Source organism: Patagioenas fasciata, chromosome 6 (assembly GCF_037038585.1).
Source record: "Patagioenas fasciata isolate bPatFas1 chromosome 6, bPatFas1.hap1, whole genome shotgun sequence".
In the NCBI taxonomy this organism is placed as follows: Eukaryota; Metazoa; Chordata; class Aves; order Columbiformes; family Columbidae; genus Patagioenas; species Patagioenas fasciata.
The window spans coordinates 30675279-30694286 of record NC_092525.1 but is presented as its reverse complement, the minus strand read 5'-3'; the positions used below and the strand labels follow the sequence as shown (position 1 = coordinate 30694286).

Sequence of the window (19008 nt, the reverse complement as noted above, 5' to 3'; positions counted from 1 at the left end):
ATGTGTTTAGATTTATAAGGGGAAAAATATTTTAAAAAACCCCAATACAATGGAGCAACAAAGAGGAGTAAAGGCAATGGCAAATGAGAGAAACCAACTATAACCCCAACCTCCAACGGTGCCAAGCCCTACTAAACATGTCAGAATCTATGGGAATTACATATATATGGAGTATATATATACAAATGCAGTATATCCGTAGACATGGTTATAAGTAATTCTAAATCTCTCAGATCCTTGATATTACTTTCCAGCATAGTAATTAACACATGCAAGCAGTAAAGAATGCTACAACCAGATATTTTGTTTTTTAAAAAACATAATAATGTTGAAAGCAAAAAAGTACAGAATACTATTTGGCATGATGAACTTCATATACAACCTAAGCAACTGAAATGTTTATGAGGGATTTTATGAGAATAATAAATCATTTAGTCTGGTGGTCAGTGATGGGTGCTGAAGACAGTTGCTTAGAGAGAAGGTAGTAGCAGACATCCAAGTGATAAAGGCAGTTAGGAGAAGCAATATTACTTATTTTCTAACTAGTAAATTGATTGTTGCAGAGAACCAGAGTACTTTCCCAGAACAGAACAAAAATCACAGACTAAAATGAGAATTTGCATGTACTCTTAGTTGTCAAGTTAGCTACTGGTCTACTCATGAGGTCAGTTAGAAGAGAGTGAAACAGGGCTAATAAAGCATAGTGAGAATTTTCTAGTTATGGCCATATGCACAATTTTCTGACTCTTAAATTCTTTACAAGGCTTTGTTGCAAGGGTTTCAGTGACAGACTGCAAGGGGCCTGCACTTGTGTTTTTGAAACCAGTATTGCCAGACCAAAATATAAAAAATACAGATGTTTTGAATACCTTTTAATATCCTTTTGGGTTTAGGATCTTTTAGGAACATTCAGGTCACATTTTCAAATTTTCCTTCATAGGTGTAAAATCTTTAGTTTTTGTTTGAAAGCATTCCAGGATTGTGCCATGAACAGCTAGTTCTATAAACTCGGTATCAAACATTGTAAGATTTATGATGAAATATTGAGAACTAGCAAGAAACAATGGGGGGAAAAGCATATTTCCTAATGGCCATATAGAGCAAACAGTTTGTACTCTGATACATTACTTTACGGAGAACCATGACTACACCAACTTCTGTGAAGAAACAGTCTCACTCACTGCAATAGTTACTTTGTACATTCGTTTTTACTATTTTCTGAAGAAGTATTAGCAGTTAGCTAAATAACCAACAGGTTGCTCCCTTATAAAGGCCAGTGTGGCCGATGGCACCGAGCGCTGAGGACAAGGCTCCCTGCCAGCGTTGGGCGCTCTGAGGGGTCGGGGTGCGCGGGGAGCCCGGGCCTGGCGCGGCCCTTCCGAACGTTGTCCATGGCGAGGAGAGAGGCTCATGGCGCCGGTAAGCGCCTCACCAGCCGCGGGAAACCCCTCCGCAACAAGCGCGACCCGGCCGCCAGCTGAGGCCCCGGGCGGGGCGGCAGAAGCCGCCGATAGCCCGCCCCAGGCGGGGTAGGCTCGCGCCGCCTCACGCACTGCCCGGTCCGGGCAGCTGATGGCAACAGCTTCAGCGGTGCGGAGTGCGCATGCCCGGGGCGCGGACGCATGCTCAGTAGCGGCGGGGACGAGGAACGGAATCCGGCACTCGGCAACGCTCGGCGGTTTCCGTACAGGCCAGGCCGCCATTTTCTCACAGCTTCCCCGTACGCGTTGCCTGCGCGGCTCTCTGTACCACTTGTCCGCGCTTTGTCCTGCTCGGCGATGGACGGGTGAGTAACGACCGGGGCGGTGGGGGCGAAGCTATTGCCGGGGTTGTGCCACCGGTCGGTGGTGGGACCTGTCCCGATGCTGGGGGCTCGCTCCCCGCCGCGGTTTCCTGCCGGCGGGCGGGCGTCTCCGAGCGTGCGGGGAGCGGCGGTGGGACAGGCGAGGTTCCCCTCGCGGGACAGCTGAAGCCTGAGGCCCGGTACAGGGGTGGAGGAGAAGAGGGGGCTCAGGCTCCCCGTGCCGCGGGCCCCTCGGTGGGATCTTCCCTTGGAAGTGCTGAGGGCTCGGGCCGCCCCTCCTCAGCGTGGTGCTGAGACCTCGGGTCTGGCGGTGAAGGGGGAGCACCATTTGTCCCATCAGTCTCCTCCAGAGCCTCGTGTTCTCTCCCTGTCCCCCGCCTTTGCCCTCTGTCCCCCGGCTGTGGGGAGAGAAGGGGTACTCGGTGGGGCCGGGGTTTGTTTTGGAGCTGGCTGGAGGGGAGGAGCCATACCAGCGGGAGCCAGATGTCGAGCTCTTTTGTTTTCAGAAACTGCCTAATAAGCCCTCTGGCTTCCCCTCTCTCCTCCCCAGGTGGAAAGATGTGTGTGCTGAGGACTGGCTGTGAAAGCCAGAGAGGGAAGGTTTGAAGGGAGTTGGCCCGCGGGCCCGGCCGGGCTGGGGGGCAGCCCCTGTGCACAGGCCCGTCTGCTGGACCTGCTCAACCAGCCTGACGGCTGTAGGCTTCGTTAGTGTAAATACAACGGCTTCCACATTCCCTATTGGATTGTTTACTCTGCTTCAAACAGAGGAGCAATCTCTTTGGTATGCTTCAAGCATTTAGCCTTCCAACTGTGAGAGTTTTGAAGGCTTTTTATGGTTAGTTGTAATTATAATGTTGGGAGTTGCAAATCCTGTCTGAGAAGTATTGTCATTAATGACTATTATATTGTGGAATGCTTTCATATATTTGTGGCTTGCTTTCATTTTTTTTGATGTGGACTTTGGTTTCTTTTGGGATTGTGACACACACTGTGAGTTATCATGCCACAACCTCTAAGAAACAGATGTACCTTGACATACCTGTTGCAGAATTCCGTATAGGTGTACCTCATGACATTTCGTTCAATTTCACCTGCCAGTGTGTTCTTTTTTTCAAGTTAATTTTAAAAAATGTGTTAATTTCTTCCTGCTGTAAGATCTGTAGGGTAGCCTACGTTGCTGAACTAGCTGTCTAGTAAATAGGAGTGTGTGAGAAAAGTTTTGTACTTATTTTTAAATTCTTTTATTTTCACCCTGTGATCTCATGTAGTCCAGAAACCCAAGTTGCCTAAATACATTTCCTGGTAGTGTTGCTTTAGAGCAATGTTTACTTGAAACTTTGGACTCTTGGAGAAGCCTGTAAGTTGGGGGAGCACAGTGGCTTTTGTAGGTTTCTTTTGAACTTCTCCCCAGTCAAAAAAATATGCTCAGAGAACACAGTAGGGCTGAAGAGGTTATTGGCTCTTTAGATGTCTCATTATTTTGACATTGCAATACATTAAAAAGTTGGTTTTATGAGGATAAATGGATTGACTTGTGTTTTTGTTTTTTTTCTTTTTCACAGCATTGTCGCTGATGTTGCAGTTGGTGTGAAGGTAGGATGTACACTTAGCAAATAAGGGGGCAAATTGTTGATACAAAATGAACTACTTTGACCATCAGTAATTGCAAGTTGTAAGATTTTAACCAGTCATTGTCAGATGATATTTAGTCAGCAGTATAGGTTTTGTTAACCAAAAATCCGTAGAGGTAAATTGGAGGTGCTACACAAAATACTGTTCTAGATGCTGAGCTGTAAACAGTGGTTCTAGACTAATGTAGTGCTGTTGACTTCTTATTTTAAAGCTTAATTTTGCAGATTTTTTTCGAAACAACATTTTCTCATTGTGGCATGGTGACTGTATGGGGCATGTTTTCTTCTTTCCACCCATCCTTTGTTGAAAACAGTTACAACTGAAGTTCAAAAAGAAGTGACTGTCTATAATAGGACACAAAAATACGGGAGGTAGAATTTGTTATGTAGACAGCGCAGTGGGCGTTTGCTTTGCTTTACTTTTTACATTCAAGTTCAGTTATGTATTTATCATCTTTATTCTAACAAGGAAATAGCTTCCAAATAGTTGCTAATTTACTGTTTATTTCACTTCTATATTCAAATCTGTTGCAGGATTTAGATCAGTAGAAGCAGACCAAGAAATAGTGAGAATGCAAAGATACATGGGACAAGGGACCTTTAGGTTATAGTAACGGATGCACGCAAGCAATTCTGTTACAGTGGTAGAAGTGTAAAAGTTTTGTAGTGCATACGGTCAAGTCTCCACGTTTGGCCAGGGACTCTATAGCTATGCTGCGTAGCTGTCTTTTCCCCTGAAGCTGATGTATGCTAACTGCTTGGTAAGCCAGGTTTTGTCTAGTAAAGCTCTTCGACTCAGATTCAGTGTTGGTCTGTCTGGATTTGGACTAGTTCTTGTGTAATACAGCTAGCCTGTAGATACAGGTGCTACTCTGTCAGAGGGACCTGTATGATGTTTGTGAGCAAGCTTGCTTCTCAGAGGAGCTGTAAGAAGTCAGTTATTTAAGATTCTGGACCCATCTGGCTCCACATGTTCATGCAATATTGTAGACAAGCTTAAAATCGCTCTCTGAATCAAGAGGAAAGCTGTGGGAGCTAATCCCTATCAGAAATGTGAACTGGCGTAGTTATTTCTCCCTTGCTTGGGAGGACAAAGTTTTAACTGATTAAAACTTCAGGAATGTATTTAACAGTTTGGAGGAATATCTAAGGAAGTTGAAGACTTTCGGAAGTAAACTGCCCCATATTAATAGCTTTGGGGCAAAACAATTTATAAATTGCCCTCAATCATGTCTAATGAAGAAATAATTTCAGGTAGACCATGTATTGCTTGAACTTTGATTTCTGGCATTCTCACTTAGGCAGAAGTGGATCCAGCATCCCTTTCATTCTTAACTATGAGCGACTTAGAATCTTGTGAGAATTTGAGCGTTCATGAAATATGTTGTAACCATGTAGTGCAGTTTTGGAATCCTGTTTTCAGATGGTAGCCAGACAATGAAATAAAGGTGCTTAGATGACATAAACTGCTTCTTTCTGTTGATTGTAGAAGTTATAAGAAGGCAAGACGTGTATTTGAAGCAGTGATTAAATACAAGGAAAGGCACAGAAATGTCAAAAAAAAGTGTGTTATTTGTCTTGTGAAAATGGACTTTGGATTTTAAAAGGAAACAATCCATTGGTACACAAATTTAATGGGAATAAGTAAGAAGGATTATGATTTTCTGAAGAAAGCTTTTAGATGTGGGAGGGGTAAACTGGATGGTGTTCTGGAGCTTCTGTTATTATCTCAAGATGCTAATACAGTTTTTAAATTTGAGGAGTGTTTTACTTGTAGGTGGTATATAAACAATTGGGAACATTTATCTCACCTTTCCTTGTCTGTTATCTTTTATTTGGGGTGCTCTGGGAATGTGTAGGAAGCAAGTTTTGAGTCCAAGGAGTTGCATAAGCAGTTTTAATGCTCTTTTGACACTGCTTTTGTTGTGACTCTATAGCCATTGAAGTGGGCAGGGATTTACCTGTGTGAAATCAACTCATCCAGGATACTTGCTTGACCTGGGGCTTTTTTGAGATATTATGCCTACTGTATATAGGCTGATCAGTTAGACAGCATGTTTGTGATATATTCAATTGTACTTGGAGAAAGGGATTGTGACATTCGACTAGGATTGTGACATATTACTCTTCTGTTTGGAAAAATTTGCTTTATTTTATCAACATCAGTCATGTCTGTACAAATTTGAAAATTATAGTAACTATTGTCTGACTGGTTTCTCTCTTAAACAGAAAAGCAAACATGTTAGTTACATTTCTAAACCTATTTGTAAAAGAGTAATAGTAGAAGTTAACTACTGTAGTCTGGGAATTGTCTTTGAATTAAAAAAAGCTTTTGAGCTTTAGGGACTGAATGTGGGCCAAGCAAATATAAAGTCAAAGGAATACTTGCTTATAATGTTTTATTAACAGTTTTATAGTCTCAGAGTTACCTGCTAATGAGGCTGCTGAATTGGAAGCTGTTAACATTTGTTTGTGCTGTATGCTTTGATTGATTTAAAACATTTTTGTTCATCAAACTGTTGAACGTTCAATCTTGATTTTATTTATGTGTTGAGTCACTAGAAATTAGCACCAATAGCAGAGGAAAACATTAAACTCAAAATGGAGGTGGAAAAAAAATGACAAATAGTATTTGAAAACTTGGTTTACATAGAGTAAATGTGGGGATTTGTGCAACTCAAAACATGCAGTGGGAGCATGCTTCCCAGCTATAATCTGTCAGAGAAGTGGTGTGCTTTAATTTCTGAAAGTGTTAGAACATATCAACACCCAGTCATCTTATAAGTACGTATGAAGTACTTCATATTTAGTTTGGTCTGTAATTTCTTGTTTTGCTTTCTGGAATACATGGAGGCAAGGAAATGTCAGTCTGCACACAGTTCACCCCTTATGTTACAATTTACAAAATCATACAAACATAATGAGCTTTAGCTCTGTGTTTGCTGTTTCTTCGTGAACTCATGTTGTATATAGGCAGTTTGTGTAAGGTATTTTTGAATAGGACAGACCTAAGTGTTCTGGTAAAGGTAGTATATTACATAGTTCATAGATTTTTTTTTTTTTTCAGTTTCTTGGAGAAGTTCTATACGTTTTTAATTTATAGTTTTCTTCATGCATACTTTTAAAATTGCCTTATTATATATGTTTCTTAAAGGTACATCTCTGTTGCTTAGTTTTTCCTACAGGAGGTCCTTAGTCACTAGAAATGAAATGGTCTGCTTGTTAGCTTCTGGTCTCAGTCTCACTGGCTATATAGGTTTAAGTATCACAGTCTAATAACTGTAGTTTGAATTGCTGTCTTGTGTTCCCTTTACAGTTACGATGCTTTAATCTGGATAGGATAATTGATTTAGTACTTGGAGTGATAGAGCATTTTTCAGTTGTTGAAGTGAATGTAAGAGCTACGTAATAGTTTTCTCAAGAGTAATTAAAAGAATTTTTGGAGTGGTATAAAATGTGGTATAAAGAATATACATCACACAGATGCAGGGAATAACTTAGGTGAACTTTTGGTGCATGTTGAAGATAATAGTTCTCTTTTACTGTATTTCAGTGTGTGTCACTTCACTCTAATGTATCATCTTTCTCCTGGATGGCATGTGTAGCTGTGCACTAAATGTGGCCTGAACGACTGAGTGACTCATTTTGTGTATGTACATTGCACATTTCAGAGTGGCTGAGGTGTACTGGTACTTGAGGGGGAGAAAAGAAGCAGTCATTCCTTCATGGATATGTTATTTGGTGCATGCACTTGGGAATTCATGGAATTGTTGACAGTGCTGTGGATTACACTGGCCAAAAAGTGAACTTTAGCTGGTGTGGACAGCACCAGTTACGCCTGGGAGGGAAAACTCATATTCCTATAAATAATGTTTAAAGACGTGGGAATGGCCTTTTCCCCCAGAAGTCAGGGCATCAGCGTTTGCAGGATGCTTAAGAAAAGAGGGAATACTTGATGTGTGTTTAGTTGGTTATGTTAGGTATGCTAAGAAGCACTGTCCTAGTACTTTCTGATAGTTTTCCAATCAGTAATGTGTCAGAAAGTCCCCCCTTTTTCCTGATTGCTGAAATTTAACTTGAGGAATATAATAGTGTGGGGAAAGTGAGATAGCTAAAACCAGAAGACATATGAGCTGATGGAAAAAAGGAAGAGAGCACAAAGTAGCAGTGTCTGTAAGTACTCTTGAAGCACTGTTCACTTTTTGTTAACTCAAGTTCTGAGAGGTAATCTCTTAAAAAATTACAGAACACTGACTCTTTTTTGCTACTAATAACTGAGAGTTTCCTTGCGGCGGAAACAAATTTTGTGGATTTATTGTGACTTTTTTTTATTTGAGCTGTACACTGCATAACAAAAATATGTGTAGAAAAAGTCAGTCAGAAATTCTGGCAAGTTGTCAGAAGAAAAGTTTAGACTAAACTTAAGAAATGAGAAAATGTATTTAAATATGTGTTTAAATATTTAAATATGTATTTTTCCTTTTAGTATCTTCTTATTTTTCTGAAATCTATTTTGCTTTCACTGCTATCATTCTAGATACTTAAATGAAAGGAAGGGAGTGGTAGGATAAAAAACTGACTCATTCATACAGACAAATGCCATGTGATGGTCTTTCATTGTATTTAAAATATCAGAATGGTATTTTTGAGCTGTCTTTGAATGTCTAATGTAGTTACTAGTAGATTGCTAGTAGATTAGGCAAAGAGTCTGCTGAGGGTAGTGATATGAGGAAAATGGATTGTTTGTGAATCAGAGGAATTGTTTTTAAATCAACTTTTGCATGCAATGATACTTAGTCGTAGCAACAGTAGACAGCAAAAAATGTGCAGAACATTCTAGCAGTGAAGTAAGAATGAAATGTGACCATGTTCAGAACTCTGGAACTGGCACCTGAATTTGCCTTTTCAGCAGTCAGTGGTATGGGAAGTACATCCTTGGTGACAAAAAATAGCGTCTTACAGTGAAAGACATCTGCTCTCTTTTTAACAGTAACTTCTGTTAAATGACCCTGTTTGAAATGACTTTCATATTTATTCCCAGAACAATCTACTCCAATTCTATTTTCTTTAACTTTTTTTTTCTTAATGCTCATTCTGCCACTGTAGTATATGTGGAAAAACAGGGAGAGCTGAAAATGAAAAGAAAGGAAAAATGTTGAAAATGAGTTTGTGCTCTGTAGCAAGTATGCATCATTGCAAGGAAGGCTTAGTATACCTATTTGATGTGTTTTGATGTCTGTCACTAATTAGAAATCACCTATTTTTCGTTTGTATCAGAAAACCTATATTTACATCTTAATTTAGGGTATTCTAGGAAGAAATATGTGATCACCTGGACCATCTGAAAAAAATATGAACCAATACCAGCGTGAAAATACGTTTCCCATTTCTCACAGATTTGGGCCATGTTTTCACAAGCAAATTGAGTTGCATTCCATTTTTACCTGTCACTGTAATACTTGTGCAACAAATGTTTGAGTAGCCACTTCACAAACCTCTCTTGGGAACTTAACCAGGATAAAGCTAAGCTGACAGAACAGTGAGTTGCATCTCTTTAGTCACACTTGTACCAAAACGTGTGGTCGTATAAATACTTGTAGCAATATAAAACTGGGGAGGACAGAGTAGGAGCAAGTTCCTGGGGCAAGGGAGAAGGTAGGAGTGTTGCTTTTGGTGATAGTTGGTTCAAATGAGGTTGTGATTTCACAAGCTGTTAATGGGACTATGATGTTTGATGTAGGGGTTTGGGTGGTTTTTATAGCTGCAAGTACATAAAGCTGTTTGCAGCTTTTAATAAAATGACTTTTTCTGTGAATGTGTAATGTCAATATTGAGTTATAGACAAAACAGCACTAGTGCTTTTATTTTTTTATTGTGAAATAGTGGAAAATGAAGTAGAAAATACCTTCCTTGTGGATCTTATGTAGAAACTGCTACTAAAGGACCCAATCTATAAATCTAGGTGACATAATTCTCTAACTAGGAAGCTGAGAACTCATCCAAGTGATAGCTCCAGTGAGTTTTTCTGACCTATTCCTATTTACTACCAGTTATGTACAGCTGCTTTAGAGTAACACTTTCTTTCCTGGTAAATGTGGAAAAAGAGTCTGAAATACTGGAATAAATTATCTTGTTTGTTCTTCCTCCTGTATGTTTGAAGTGTCAACTGGTATTGGACTAGACTCTTGCCTGCAGTCTTTCATTACAATTAAAATCTTGAAGGTTTCCAGCTGAAGGAAGTCTATAAATGCTGTGTTTGGGGGTTTAAAGTATGTTGTCATGTTGTTTCCAATATCCAGTCCCCAAAGTTAATTCAGATATTGAATATTGAAGCTGTGTTTTTACAAGTGTGTATCTGTTAGAGGGGAATGTTTACTGTCTAGGTTGGAATTCTCATATGCTTTTATTTGTCTCACATACCATCAGGTTTCTGGTGCTTGCTTTTAAATTGTTCCCAGATGTTAGAAATGGAAGTATTTTACAATGCTGTTAGATTTCTTTAAATCACAAGATCTGTCTTGTGGCTTGTCATACCCCTTGGGAAATTCATGCCCGTAGGCTGGGAATGACTGGTAAATGCACAGTGCCAGCTCACGTTCTCCTTTTCGCTTTCATCTGGGGGAGGATGGAGGGAGAGAAGGGAAGTGGTGGGGGCAAGAGCATCCTGTTCTTGAGAGAGGTTTGTAATATCAGCAAATTAGAACCCCACAAATGAGAGGACTTATCAGAAAATGTATTTTTGGAGTAGTTATCTTCTCTAGTAGGAATTTAAGAGATTATTTTAAGAGATTAGTTTAGATGATGCTGTTGACTTTAACGAAGTGTAGTTTTTCATTTGTTTACTCTTTCTAGTAGTATTGGTTTAGTGTTCTTGTAGTGAGTCTACACATGCTTCTAATAAACCTTCTGTAATACACTCGCATTTGTTATATTAGGTTCAGCTATAACTTCTAAACAGAGTCTCCATCGCCCTGAAATGTTGGGAAAAGAGCTGATAATGTTTCTCTTTTATAAACAGTTGTCCAAAAGTATTTTATGTAAAATACTAAACCCCTTTGGTAAGTCTCAAGCCAAAGTTGTTACTCTTTGGGCTTCTTTTTACCTTGGGTGTAATAGAATCTGGGGAATGTTTGAAATATTTAAAGCCCTGTCTGGAATGTGAGGAAAACAATTGACAAAGACTTCTAAATAGTATTTTCTTTGTTAGTCTAGAAGGATAATATGACTGTAATGACTTCCTGAAATTACATAGCTACTTAATATAACCTGTGATATCATGAAGCTTTATAGTAGTCTGTTATGGGGGTTGAAATAATCCAAAATCCTGCTATGTAAATCCAGTTTGTGTAGTGAGTTATTTTAAGTTCGTTATGACTGTTAAAGCAAGGAGCTAGGAGATTAATTTGCTAAGCTAGAAGGTTTTTCTTTCTCTTTGTATAATTGATTTTGTAAATTGTAGAAGAGACGGAGTATATACAATAAGTGTATTCACATACAGAAATTAACTGAAATATCAAAGTGTTATCTTCAATTTAAAGTGTATAAAATAATTTTTGTATGTATAATTTTTCAATTTCTCTCTGAAATACATATACAAAGTCAGAGTTGGTATATTTTTGATCTTTTTAAGTGATCCTGCATGTCAGTTTTATGTAATTCCATGGGTTGAAGACATTCATTGACATGCTGCTTTCACACCGTGGATGTTAAATGCTCTTATGGGGACAAGGGCGTGAGAACATAGGCTTCATTGAAAGAACTGTATTAACTCTGCAACAAATTTAAAGTTCACTCACTGCAAAAAGTTAGTTTTGCAATTCCCTTGTTTATTTTGTGTATCAGTATTGTAGCAGATTCTGGTTTCATGAAGAAATGGTTTAGATATCTCTGATCTGAATAGTTGATGGTTTAGCTTTTATGGAAGGTTGATTAATGTTCTTCTTGACATTGGTAGGAATAGAAATATGGCATTGAATACTTGTGCTGTCGAGGACTAGCTGTCAAAAGATCACCTATTAATAGTATAATAGCAGTTTGTACTTCTTTTGTCCTTTGTGATCTTCTTTCCTCATGCTAAAATGGATATTCTTTTAGTCTTTACTGTGTTGCTATTATAGGAACTTTTCTTTGCAGCTTATGACAAAATAAAATCCTTGGGGTGATGTTTGTTATTTTAACTTAGATGTGGACATTTCTGTGATCTATTTGTTTGTGAACTTCGCTCTTGTTATACAATCTCAAACTTGCTTAGATTCTTTATAAAGCAGCAGTTTACGCAGATTGTGAAAACAGTTAAATGAATATTGCTCTTGGATCTTCTTTTCTTCATTGAAGAACGTAGTGAATCAGATTCAAAGATCTGAGTTTAGTTTCCTTATCTGTTAAACACTCAATAGAATTTACCTAAATTATTTTAAATGTTTCTTTGCATCATTTGAGTAGCAGAACTGGTGTGCTTAAGGATAAGACTAGTGGATGTTCAAGATACTTGGGAAATGGATTATAATTCTGAAGTTTGTATGTGAGATAGCGGAGTGATGAAGAGCTTTGCTCTTGGAGCAAGATACCAGTTCTTTTTGGCTTAGCACCCTCTAAAAGAAGATGCATATAAAAACAAAGCCAAGCACCCCAAACCACAAATTGAATAAAGTATTACCTCTGCTGAATAAATGTAAGTGAAATAAGTATTTTTGTCTATGCTGTAATGCAGGAGGTGTTTGTATCACATAGCAGTGCAAGTTTAAGAGAACATATTGGTGTACTTGAAATGCTTATATAAAATTGCTTTGCTAGACAACTTAGTCATCTTAACATAACCCTTTTGAAGTAAATGACAATTATGAGACAATTACTGCTTTTGATTTTGTAATTCAATCTCTCTGTGTCCAAGAACATCGCTGGGTGGCTGGTTTTAATGTAAAGAATGAAGTGCAGAGGTGTCTATGCTGCTTAAGATAAGGCAATGTCTTGGTCTTTTATGAAAAGCTTGGCAAGTATGTATGGGAGTGAGTTAGCAGAGGTTTGCTATACATTTTTGGTTTAATGGTGAAGTGGAAGAATATTCCACACACAGACCTGTACATCTGTGAATCAGACTTGGGAACACTGATTTATCAGAATAAGACAAATGTAGAATTTACGATACATGGCAATATAAGGAATTCAAATTTACTGGTTCTTCTGAAGCAAAACTATTAAAACTTTTTCACGTATAATGACAAGAACTTGTGTCTGACTCTGAATGTATTCATGAAATGCGAAATGATATGTTTCAAAATGCAGAGAAAACACAAATGAAACACTGAGAGTGCATTTCCAGTTACTGTATTTGTAACTTGTGCTCCTTTTGGATTTTTGTGCTGTGGATTAAGAAATTAACAGTGTTTGGGAAGCCTGATTTACCAGGCATCAGAATTATGTCATCATTCTTGCATTCCACTGGTTAGCACTTGCTGGTGTAAGTAACTTTTTGAAGCTGAAAACAACTCAAATTAGAGATTTTTCAGAATTGTGAAGTTCCTGCAGGTTTTGGGAAGAGCAGTCATTTTGTACGGCGGACACTTCAGTTGTTCACTTAGTGACTGCTGTACTGTTGCATATTAAGGAAAAAAAAATCCTGCTGAATTGTGCATGACGGTGTACTGATTCAACCTCTACTGCTGCTTCTACTTGTTGAGTTGAGGTGTCCAGGCTACAGACCAGGGCTCCCAAGCAAGGCCAGGGGGGTGGGTAGACGGCAGAAATAATGGCGGTTATAGCGGAGTGAGCCAATGCAACTAGTAACCTTGAACTTCGCAATATTATACCTGTGTAAATATTATGTTAGAAAAATAAAATATTACAGACAAAGAAGGAATGTTTATGTTTCAACTTATACTGAGTGCCTGGGTAGAAAGCAATGTAGTTTCAATAATAGAGAGTTTCCATAACTTCTCTAACTTGTTTCTCAGGTTTGTCCAGATAAGGTTTTCCTTAGTTATATCTGATTACAGATCTGCTCTTATCTTGGGAAGGACAAGATGTGATTCTTCTCATGGTCCTACCTAACCTTGGTGTTAGACATTTCTCAGTTTTAAAGGAAATTTGTTGTTGATTTGACAGGCAGAGTGTTGTTGGTTGCTATGTACTCTTAAGAGCTTAAAGTATTCAGTAAACTGTATAAAGATTCTTCAGAGCTGATGTTGAAAACTAAGCAAGCTTTAATGGGTCTATCTTTGCATACACATATATACTATTTTTAAGAGCTTCTGGATTTCAGGTGTGGATTAAACAAACTTTACCATTTTATCACAGTGCTCTGTATATCCATGCACAGAAAATGTGTTAAAGGTTCGATTTTTTTTTTTCTTTTTTTTTTTTTTAATGCATATTGCAACTGTGCTGCCTAGGAAGGTGATATCCTCAGGTTAATTTAGTATGCAGTAATGAGATGTCCTGTAAAACATATTCACTAACTATTCTTGAGTTTCTGTTGTAGTGTCCACAATAGAATTAAAAACATTCATTTTTATAAAGATGGGTAGAAACTGCTTTCTTTCCTCGCTTCCATTTTAACAGCGATGTGGATTAGTGTTAAGGGTGGTAGGAAAATACTTTTGAAGTGGGGAAAGAATCAATAAGAGATCAAGGATAATCTTTAAAGGATGTCAGGTTTATTCCCCCCCCCCCCCTTTTTTTTTTTTTTTTTTTGTTTAAGGAAAGATCTAAATATTTTGGGGACTTTTTGAGACATGAAGTCTTGAGGAATGGAGGGGCTTGGGGGGCAAAAGAAAAAACAAGAACAAAAAAAAAGACTTGAAGCCTGAGGCTCTTCAGCTATGTCAAACACCTATCTTATATCTTGCAAATAATTTGAGAGAAAAAGATGATATTGTCTGTTTTCAAGATAAACCATCTTCTGAGGATTTGAGCACACTTTCAAGTCATTTCCAAAACGACCATTTAATTGGTATTAGTCATGTTTTAAGAATTATAATGAAGATGTAATTCCTTGCCCTAAATTGTATTTTGTAGGTCAAACCGATGTCCCCAAAATAAAAACTGATCATTTCCTATGAAGACAAGTTTTTTTGGTGTGGCTTTTGTGTTTTGTTTTGTTTTTTGTTTTGTTTTGTTTTTTTAATAGTGGTGTTAGAATTGGGCTAAGCTACGTATTTCTATTTGTATAGTTTTCCCTTGTAGTTTCAACTATATACAATAATTTAATGTATGTATATAAAATACTAAAACGATAAATTAGTTGAAATGCTTTTGAAATAGACTAAATACATTTAATAATATTTTGATTTGAAATGCTGGACACAGTTATTGTTCAGCAGTTCTTATTGTGTCTGGAGGTGGCTACATTTCAGTGGTGGGTGAAACAATAGTGCTTAAGCTGCTCTCATGTCAAAGATTGCCGTGTAAATATACTGCTTTACTTAGATTTCAAGTTGTTGCACTTATCTGAAAAGAAGAAGTCTGCCAAATCTGAATAGGTTTGGTTATGCTTGCTTAAGTTCTTCTAAAGGTTTTCCCTTTCAAACTGACATTTTTAATATCTTTAAAAATCACAAAATAGAGAAAAAAAATCTCTTACTGTCTCTTTCTTTTTAGAGAGGATCTGACGAACTTCTTTCAGGCAGTGTACTCAATAGCCCGAACTCTAACATGAGCAGCATGGTAGTTACTGGTAAGTGATGCCCTTTCAAAGGAGAAATCTATCATTTATACTTGGACTCATTTCCTGTGTGCAAGGGAAGAACACTGAAACAGAAATCCATTGTGCTATAGAGGGATAAACTGTTGGCATGTGTTAGACAGTAGTGACCTTGTATATATTCACAAACCTTGGGTATCTGAGAAGAATAATCCCATAAAACAAGAGGCAACTTTCAGGTGTCTGTTCGCTAAGTTGTTGGTGGGTGATGGGATGAAAAATTACACTTGTCTTGTACAGCTGCCTTCAAAATAAGGAATCACAACTACCAGGCAAAGATAAACAGCTTAGCAACTCCTGTGTGACATCAGCCTTTTCACACATAGACATCTGTGAGTCTGGGCATTACTGGGAAGAACACAGTGCCACTTTCATAATATAAGTATGGATTCAGGAAAACAGAGTTTTGCTCTGTTCTCGTTTAGACTGCTAAAGCAGGAAACTTCACTTTGCTACTTCAGTCTGAGATCTCAGCAGTAGAATCTCAGAATGTCAATGCGAAGTGAGTGTAGTTGTTCTTTAGCCAAATTTCTGGTGATGCCAGATAGGCTTTTCATGAATTGGCATGTACTAAAATGCCTTCTACTGCAGTTAATGCTTCTGTAGGTTGAATGTGCTTTGAGTTCTCTTGGAGGACTCACTATAAAGGTTTTGCTTTTCCTCTCTTTTTTTCCTCTCCTTAGAGATGTGGAGGAATTGGTTCATGGCAACAATCAATGTTGCTGGTCTTTCCAAATAGTTGCCTGGCTCGCTGCTTTATATTCCTGATTAATTTTTCTGTATTTATGTGCTGAACAGTATAGTTATTAATATCAGTAGCAGATTCTTTCCTTTTAATCTAGTAGTCAAAGATTGGGATTCAGGGTGCAATTTCTTGTGACGTTTAGGGTGCCGTGGTGGCAGCTGTTGCCAGAATGGGCAGTTCTGTGATTATCATCCTATGTCCTTAGCATAAGCAGTGAAAAAACCCCACCTCCACATGTTTCTGCTCCACTCTTAGAGTGCCTGTACACTTACAGAATGACCTAATCCAGCATTAAAATATACTGCCAAAAAGCATTGTTTTCTCTTGGAGGAGTGGTACGGCTGCACAGCTGCTGTTATAGATTCAGTGCAGTGTGGGATGGAGCAGTGTGGTGACAGAAGAGAGAACCACATCTATCAGCAGTTCTGTAACCAGAGGTGAAGAGATTATACTTCTTTGGAATAGATCAGAAATGCAGTGTAGTGCATTCATAGGCATTTTAGAACCCCATGACATTTGTTTATCTCCCCTGCTTTTCTTCTTTCTGATTCTGAAAGATGTCTCTTGTTTTCATTTTCTTGATGTCCTCTGCAGCCCTAGATATTAGTGCTTCAGCAGTGTGCTTTACTTAAATGAGAAACTAGAACAAGAAGGAGTTTGGGTTGTGTGTGTGTTTGGTTTTGGGAGTGGGAGGCAGATCAGTGTTACCAAGACAAAGTCCTGAGTATTACCAAATTCTCCACATATTCTCAGAGAAACTTTAGATCAGGAAAACTACATGCAGGTTAATTTATCCAAGGAAACAACAATAAAAGCTAAAGAGAAAAAAACTGAAGTAATTGAGTTTTCAGAAAAAAAGTACAGAAGCTTGTCTAAGAAGCCTCAAACTTTAAACAAATTTTTTTCTCCTCAAAAAAATCTTTAAACAGAAGAGTGTGCCTTGATTCCATTATGTGGACTTGAGAGTTTGATGCATTTAGCAAATACAGATTCTCCACCCCCTACCTCCCTCCTTGTCTTTGTTTACCCCCTTTTTAAGCTGATTTAGGGTTTGGGTGTTTCGGTAGGTTTTGACTTTTTAGTTACCAAAGAAGTATTTGTCAAGAGAGTAGTTTTCAAATTAATTTATTCTTTTCATTTCATACAAGTAAGACTTCTAGATATGTCTCTAGGCATGCAGAACCACAAGTGACTTCTCAGAAATTATCTCAGTAGTAAGCAACAGCAGTCTGAGTAGTGGCCTGGTTCCTGTAGTATCAGTTGCCTCTTATAAAAATTTTCATATTAATTGTGTAATATATAAAGGAGGTGGGTGGAAAAATAATACCAAACAATTAAAAAGCCCCAATCTGAATGCAGTATTTGAAGTCAAGCCATTCTCTATAGAGGTCAGTGGAAAGGAGGCTAGTTTTGTTTGGGGTTTTTTGTTTTTTAAGCAGTTTCTTGGGATTGTGCTCAAATTTGGCTTTTCCCTGCCGGCCTTTGTTAAATGACATAAAAAAAAAAAAAACCTGTAGAGAAGGCTAAATCTGCAGTTCAGTGTTATTTTTCTACTATATCCTCCAATAGCACAGTTTACAAGTTCAGATTGTAGAATCAGAAGTAATTAGATCTGAAATGCAAACCCATATGTTAATTTTTCTGTGCCCATCTCCTGAAGCCAAATGAGATCAGATATTCTTTATGCCCAAATGAATGTCCTCCTCTTGCTTCAGTTCTGCTGTTACTTTTCTCTTTAGAAGAATTTAAGAATTTTGTGAACGGAATTTTTTGCTGTAAGCAGGGCATGGTAGTGATGACTCTTCGTCACATTTTCTGGGGCTTAAGATCTGAAATCATTGATGAAAGTCTTTGTAAAGGACACATGTAGCAACTGACCTACTCTCACTCTTAAAACTAATACTTGTTCTTGGCCATTTCTTTCTTACATTTTGGAAGTGTCATGATTTTATGAGACTTGGCCATTGTTTTTTCCAAACAGATACCTAGATGAACAAAGGTAAAAAATATACACAATAAAAAAATGGTTGTCACTAGCAGTACTGTAGCGGGCCAAAACTTGGAGCAAAAACTTGGTAGTCACAGCCTTATTTATTTCTAAATCTCTGCTATAGAAATATTAACCTAAACCAAGTTGCCTAAGTTGTCAAAAAAAAGACCTTTTCATGGAAGTGAGTATTTTTGGTAGAACTGGGGGTTGAGTCTTTAGGGGTTAGACTGGTGATGAGATTTTTAAATGGTCATCCTACCCTTTTATCATGGTAACAGTTCCATCAGATTTTTCTGATAGTCAGCTGCCGGTCAGTTAGAATACTGTAGTTCTTTAATGCTTTTATGGATACTCTTGCTCTAATTCACTTTCTTAGTCTGAGAAAGATGTGAAAGATGCCTACTCTCAGTGTTGTAGGGAGTCTTGCATATGTGTCCCTTCCTGTTTGTGAAAGAAACTTGCAAAATTGTTAGACAAACACTTGATTTGTGTTCTTATTGATTACTTAAACTGCTGGTAATTTGATAAACAATATGGAATTAAGGAAAATACTAGCATATTGGACTGTTGTCCAAAGGACTCCGTTAAAGTACAAGACCTGATCACTGAGCATTTTGTAAACATCTTTGTCATCAGTGTCCATCTTAGAGATTGTGTAGATGAAAGGAAATTGGCAGTCTGGTGCATTAAAATGTACTACAACTCAAGTTTCTGTCTGAAGTACTTTGTGTGTCTTTTGTAAAAGAACATCATTAAAAGAAAGTTAGATATGGATAACTGAGGATGACTTCTGTGTGAGTTGTTTTACCACAATTCTGAACAATTATATCTCCTATTTTGGACATAATTTGGTTACTGTCCTTATTGTTGCGGAATTTCATTTCAGTTAAGCACTTATATTTAAATAATATATATTTTTTAATTAGCTTACAAACAGTATGGCAGAACATTCTGTGAATGTTGAGGGAAGAATCCCATCTACTAGATCAGAGTTTGTTTCAAGGGAAGGCAGCTTGTAAGGTTCCAGGTTAGCAAATATCGAAGCTTTTCTGAGTTCTTTTTGATGTTGGATGTTTAAGTTTCTGAGCTTTTTAGCACCAACTGACGTTGAAATGTTGAAGTTGTATTGTCAGAACCACA

At 37.9% G+C, this 19008-nt stretch overlaps 1 protein-coding gene across 7 annotated transcripts in view; it reads left to right on the top strand.

The window, feature by feature from the left end:
• Positions 1 to 1623: 1623 nt before the first annotated feature.
• Positions 1624 to 19008, top strand: part of PTBP2 (polypyrimidine tract binding protein 2) — a 53049-nt gene continuing 35664 nt past the window's right edge. For 3 of the 7 annotated variants that reach the window (XM_065841921.2, XM_065841920.2, XM_065841919.2), the window contains exons 1-3: positions 1625 to 1786; positions 3367 to 3397; positions 15031 to 15106. In XM_065841921.2, the coding sequence (XP_065697993.1) occupies positions 1779 to 1786; positions 3367 to 3397; positions 15031 to 15106 (115 nt within the window). In that variant the 5' untranslated portion in view covers positions 1625 to 1778. Of the gene's footprint in view, positions 1787 to 3366; positions 3398 to 15030; positions 15107 to 19008 lie in introns of all 7 variants that reach the window. The other 4 variants (XM_071810398.1, XM_071810397.1, XM_065841918.2 and 1 more) reach the window with 3 other exon arrangements.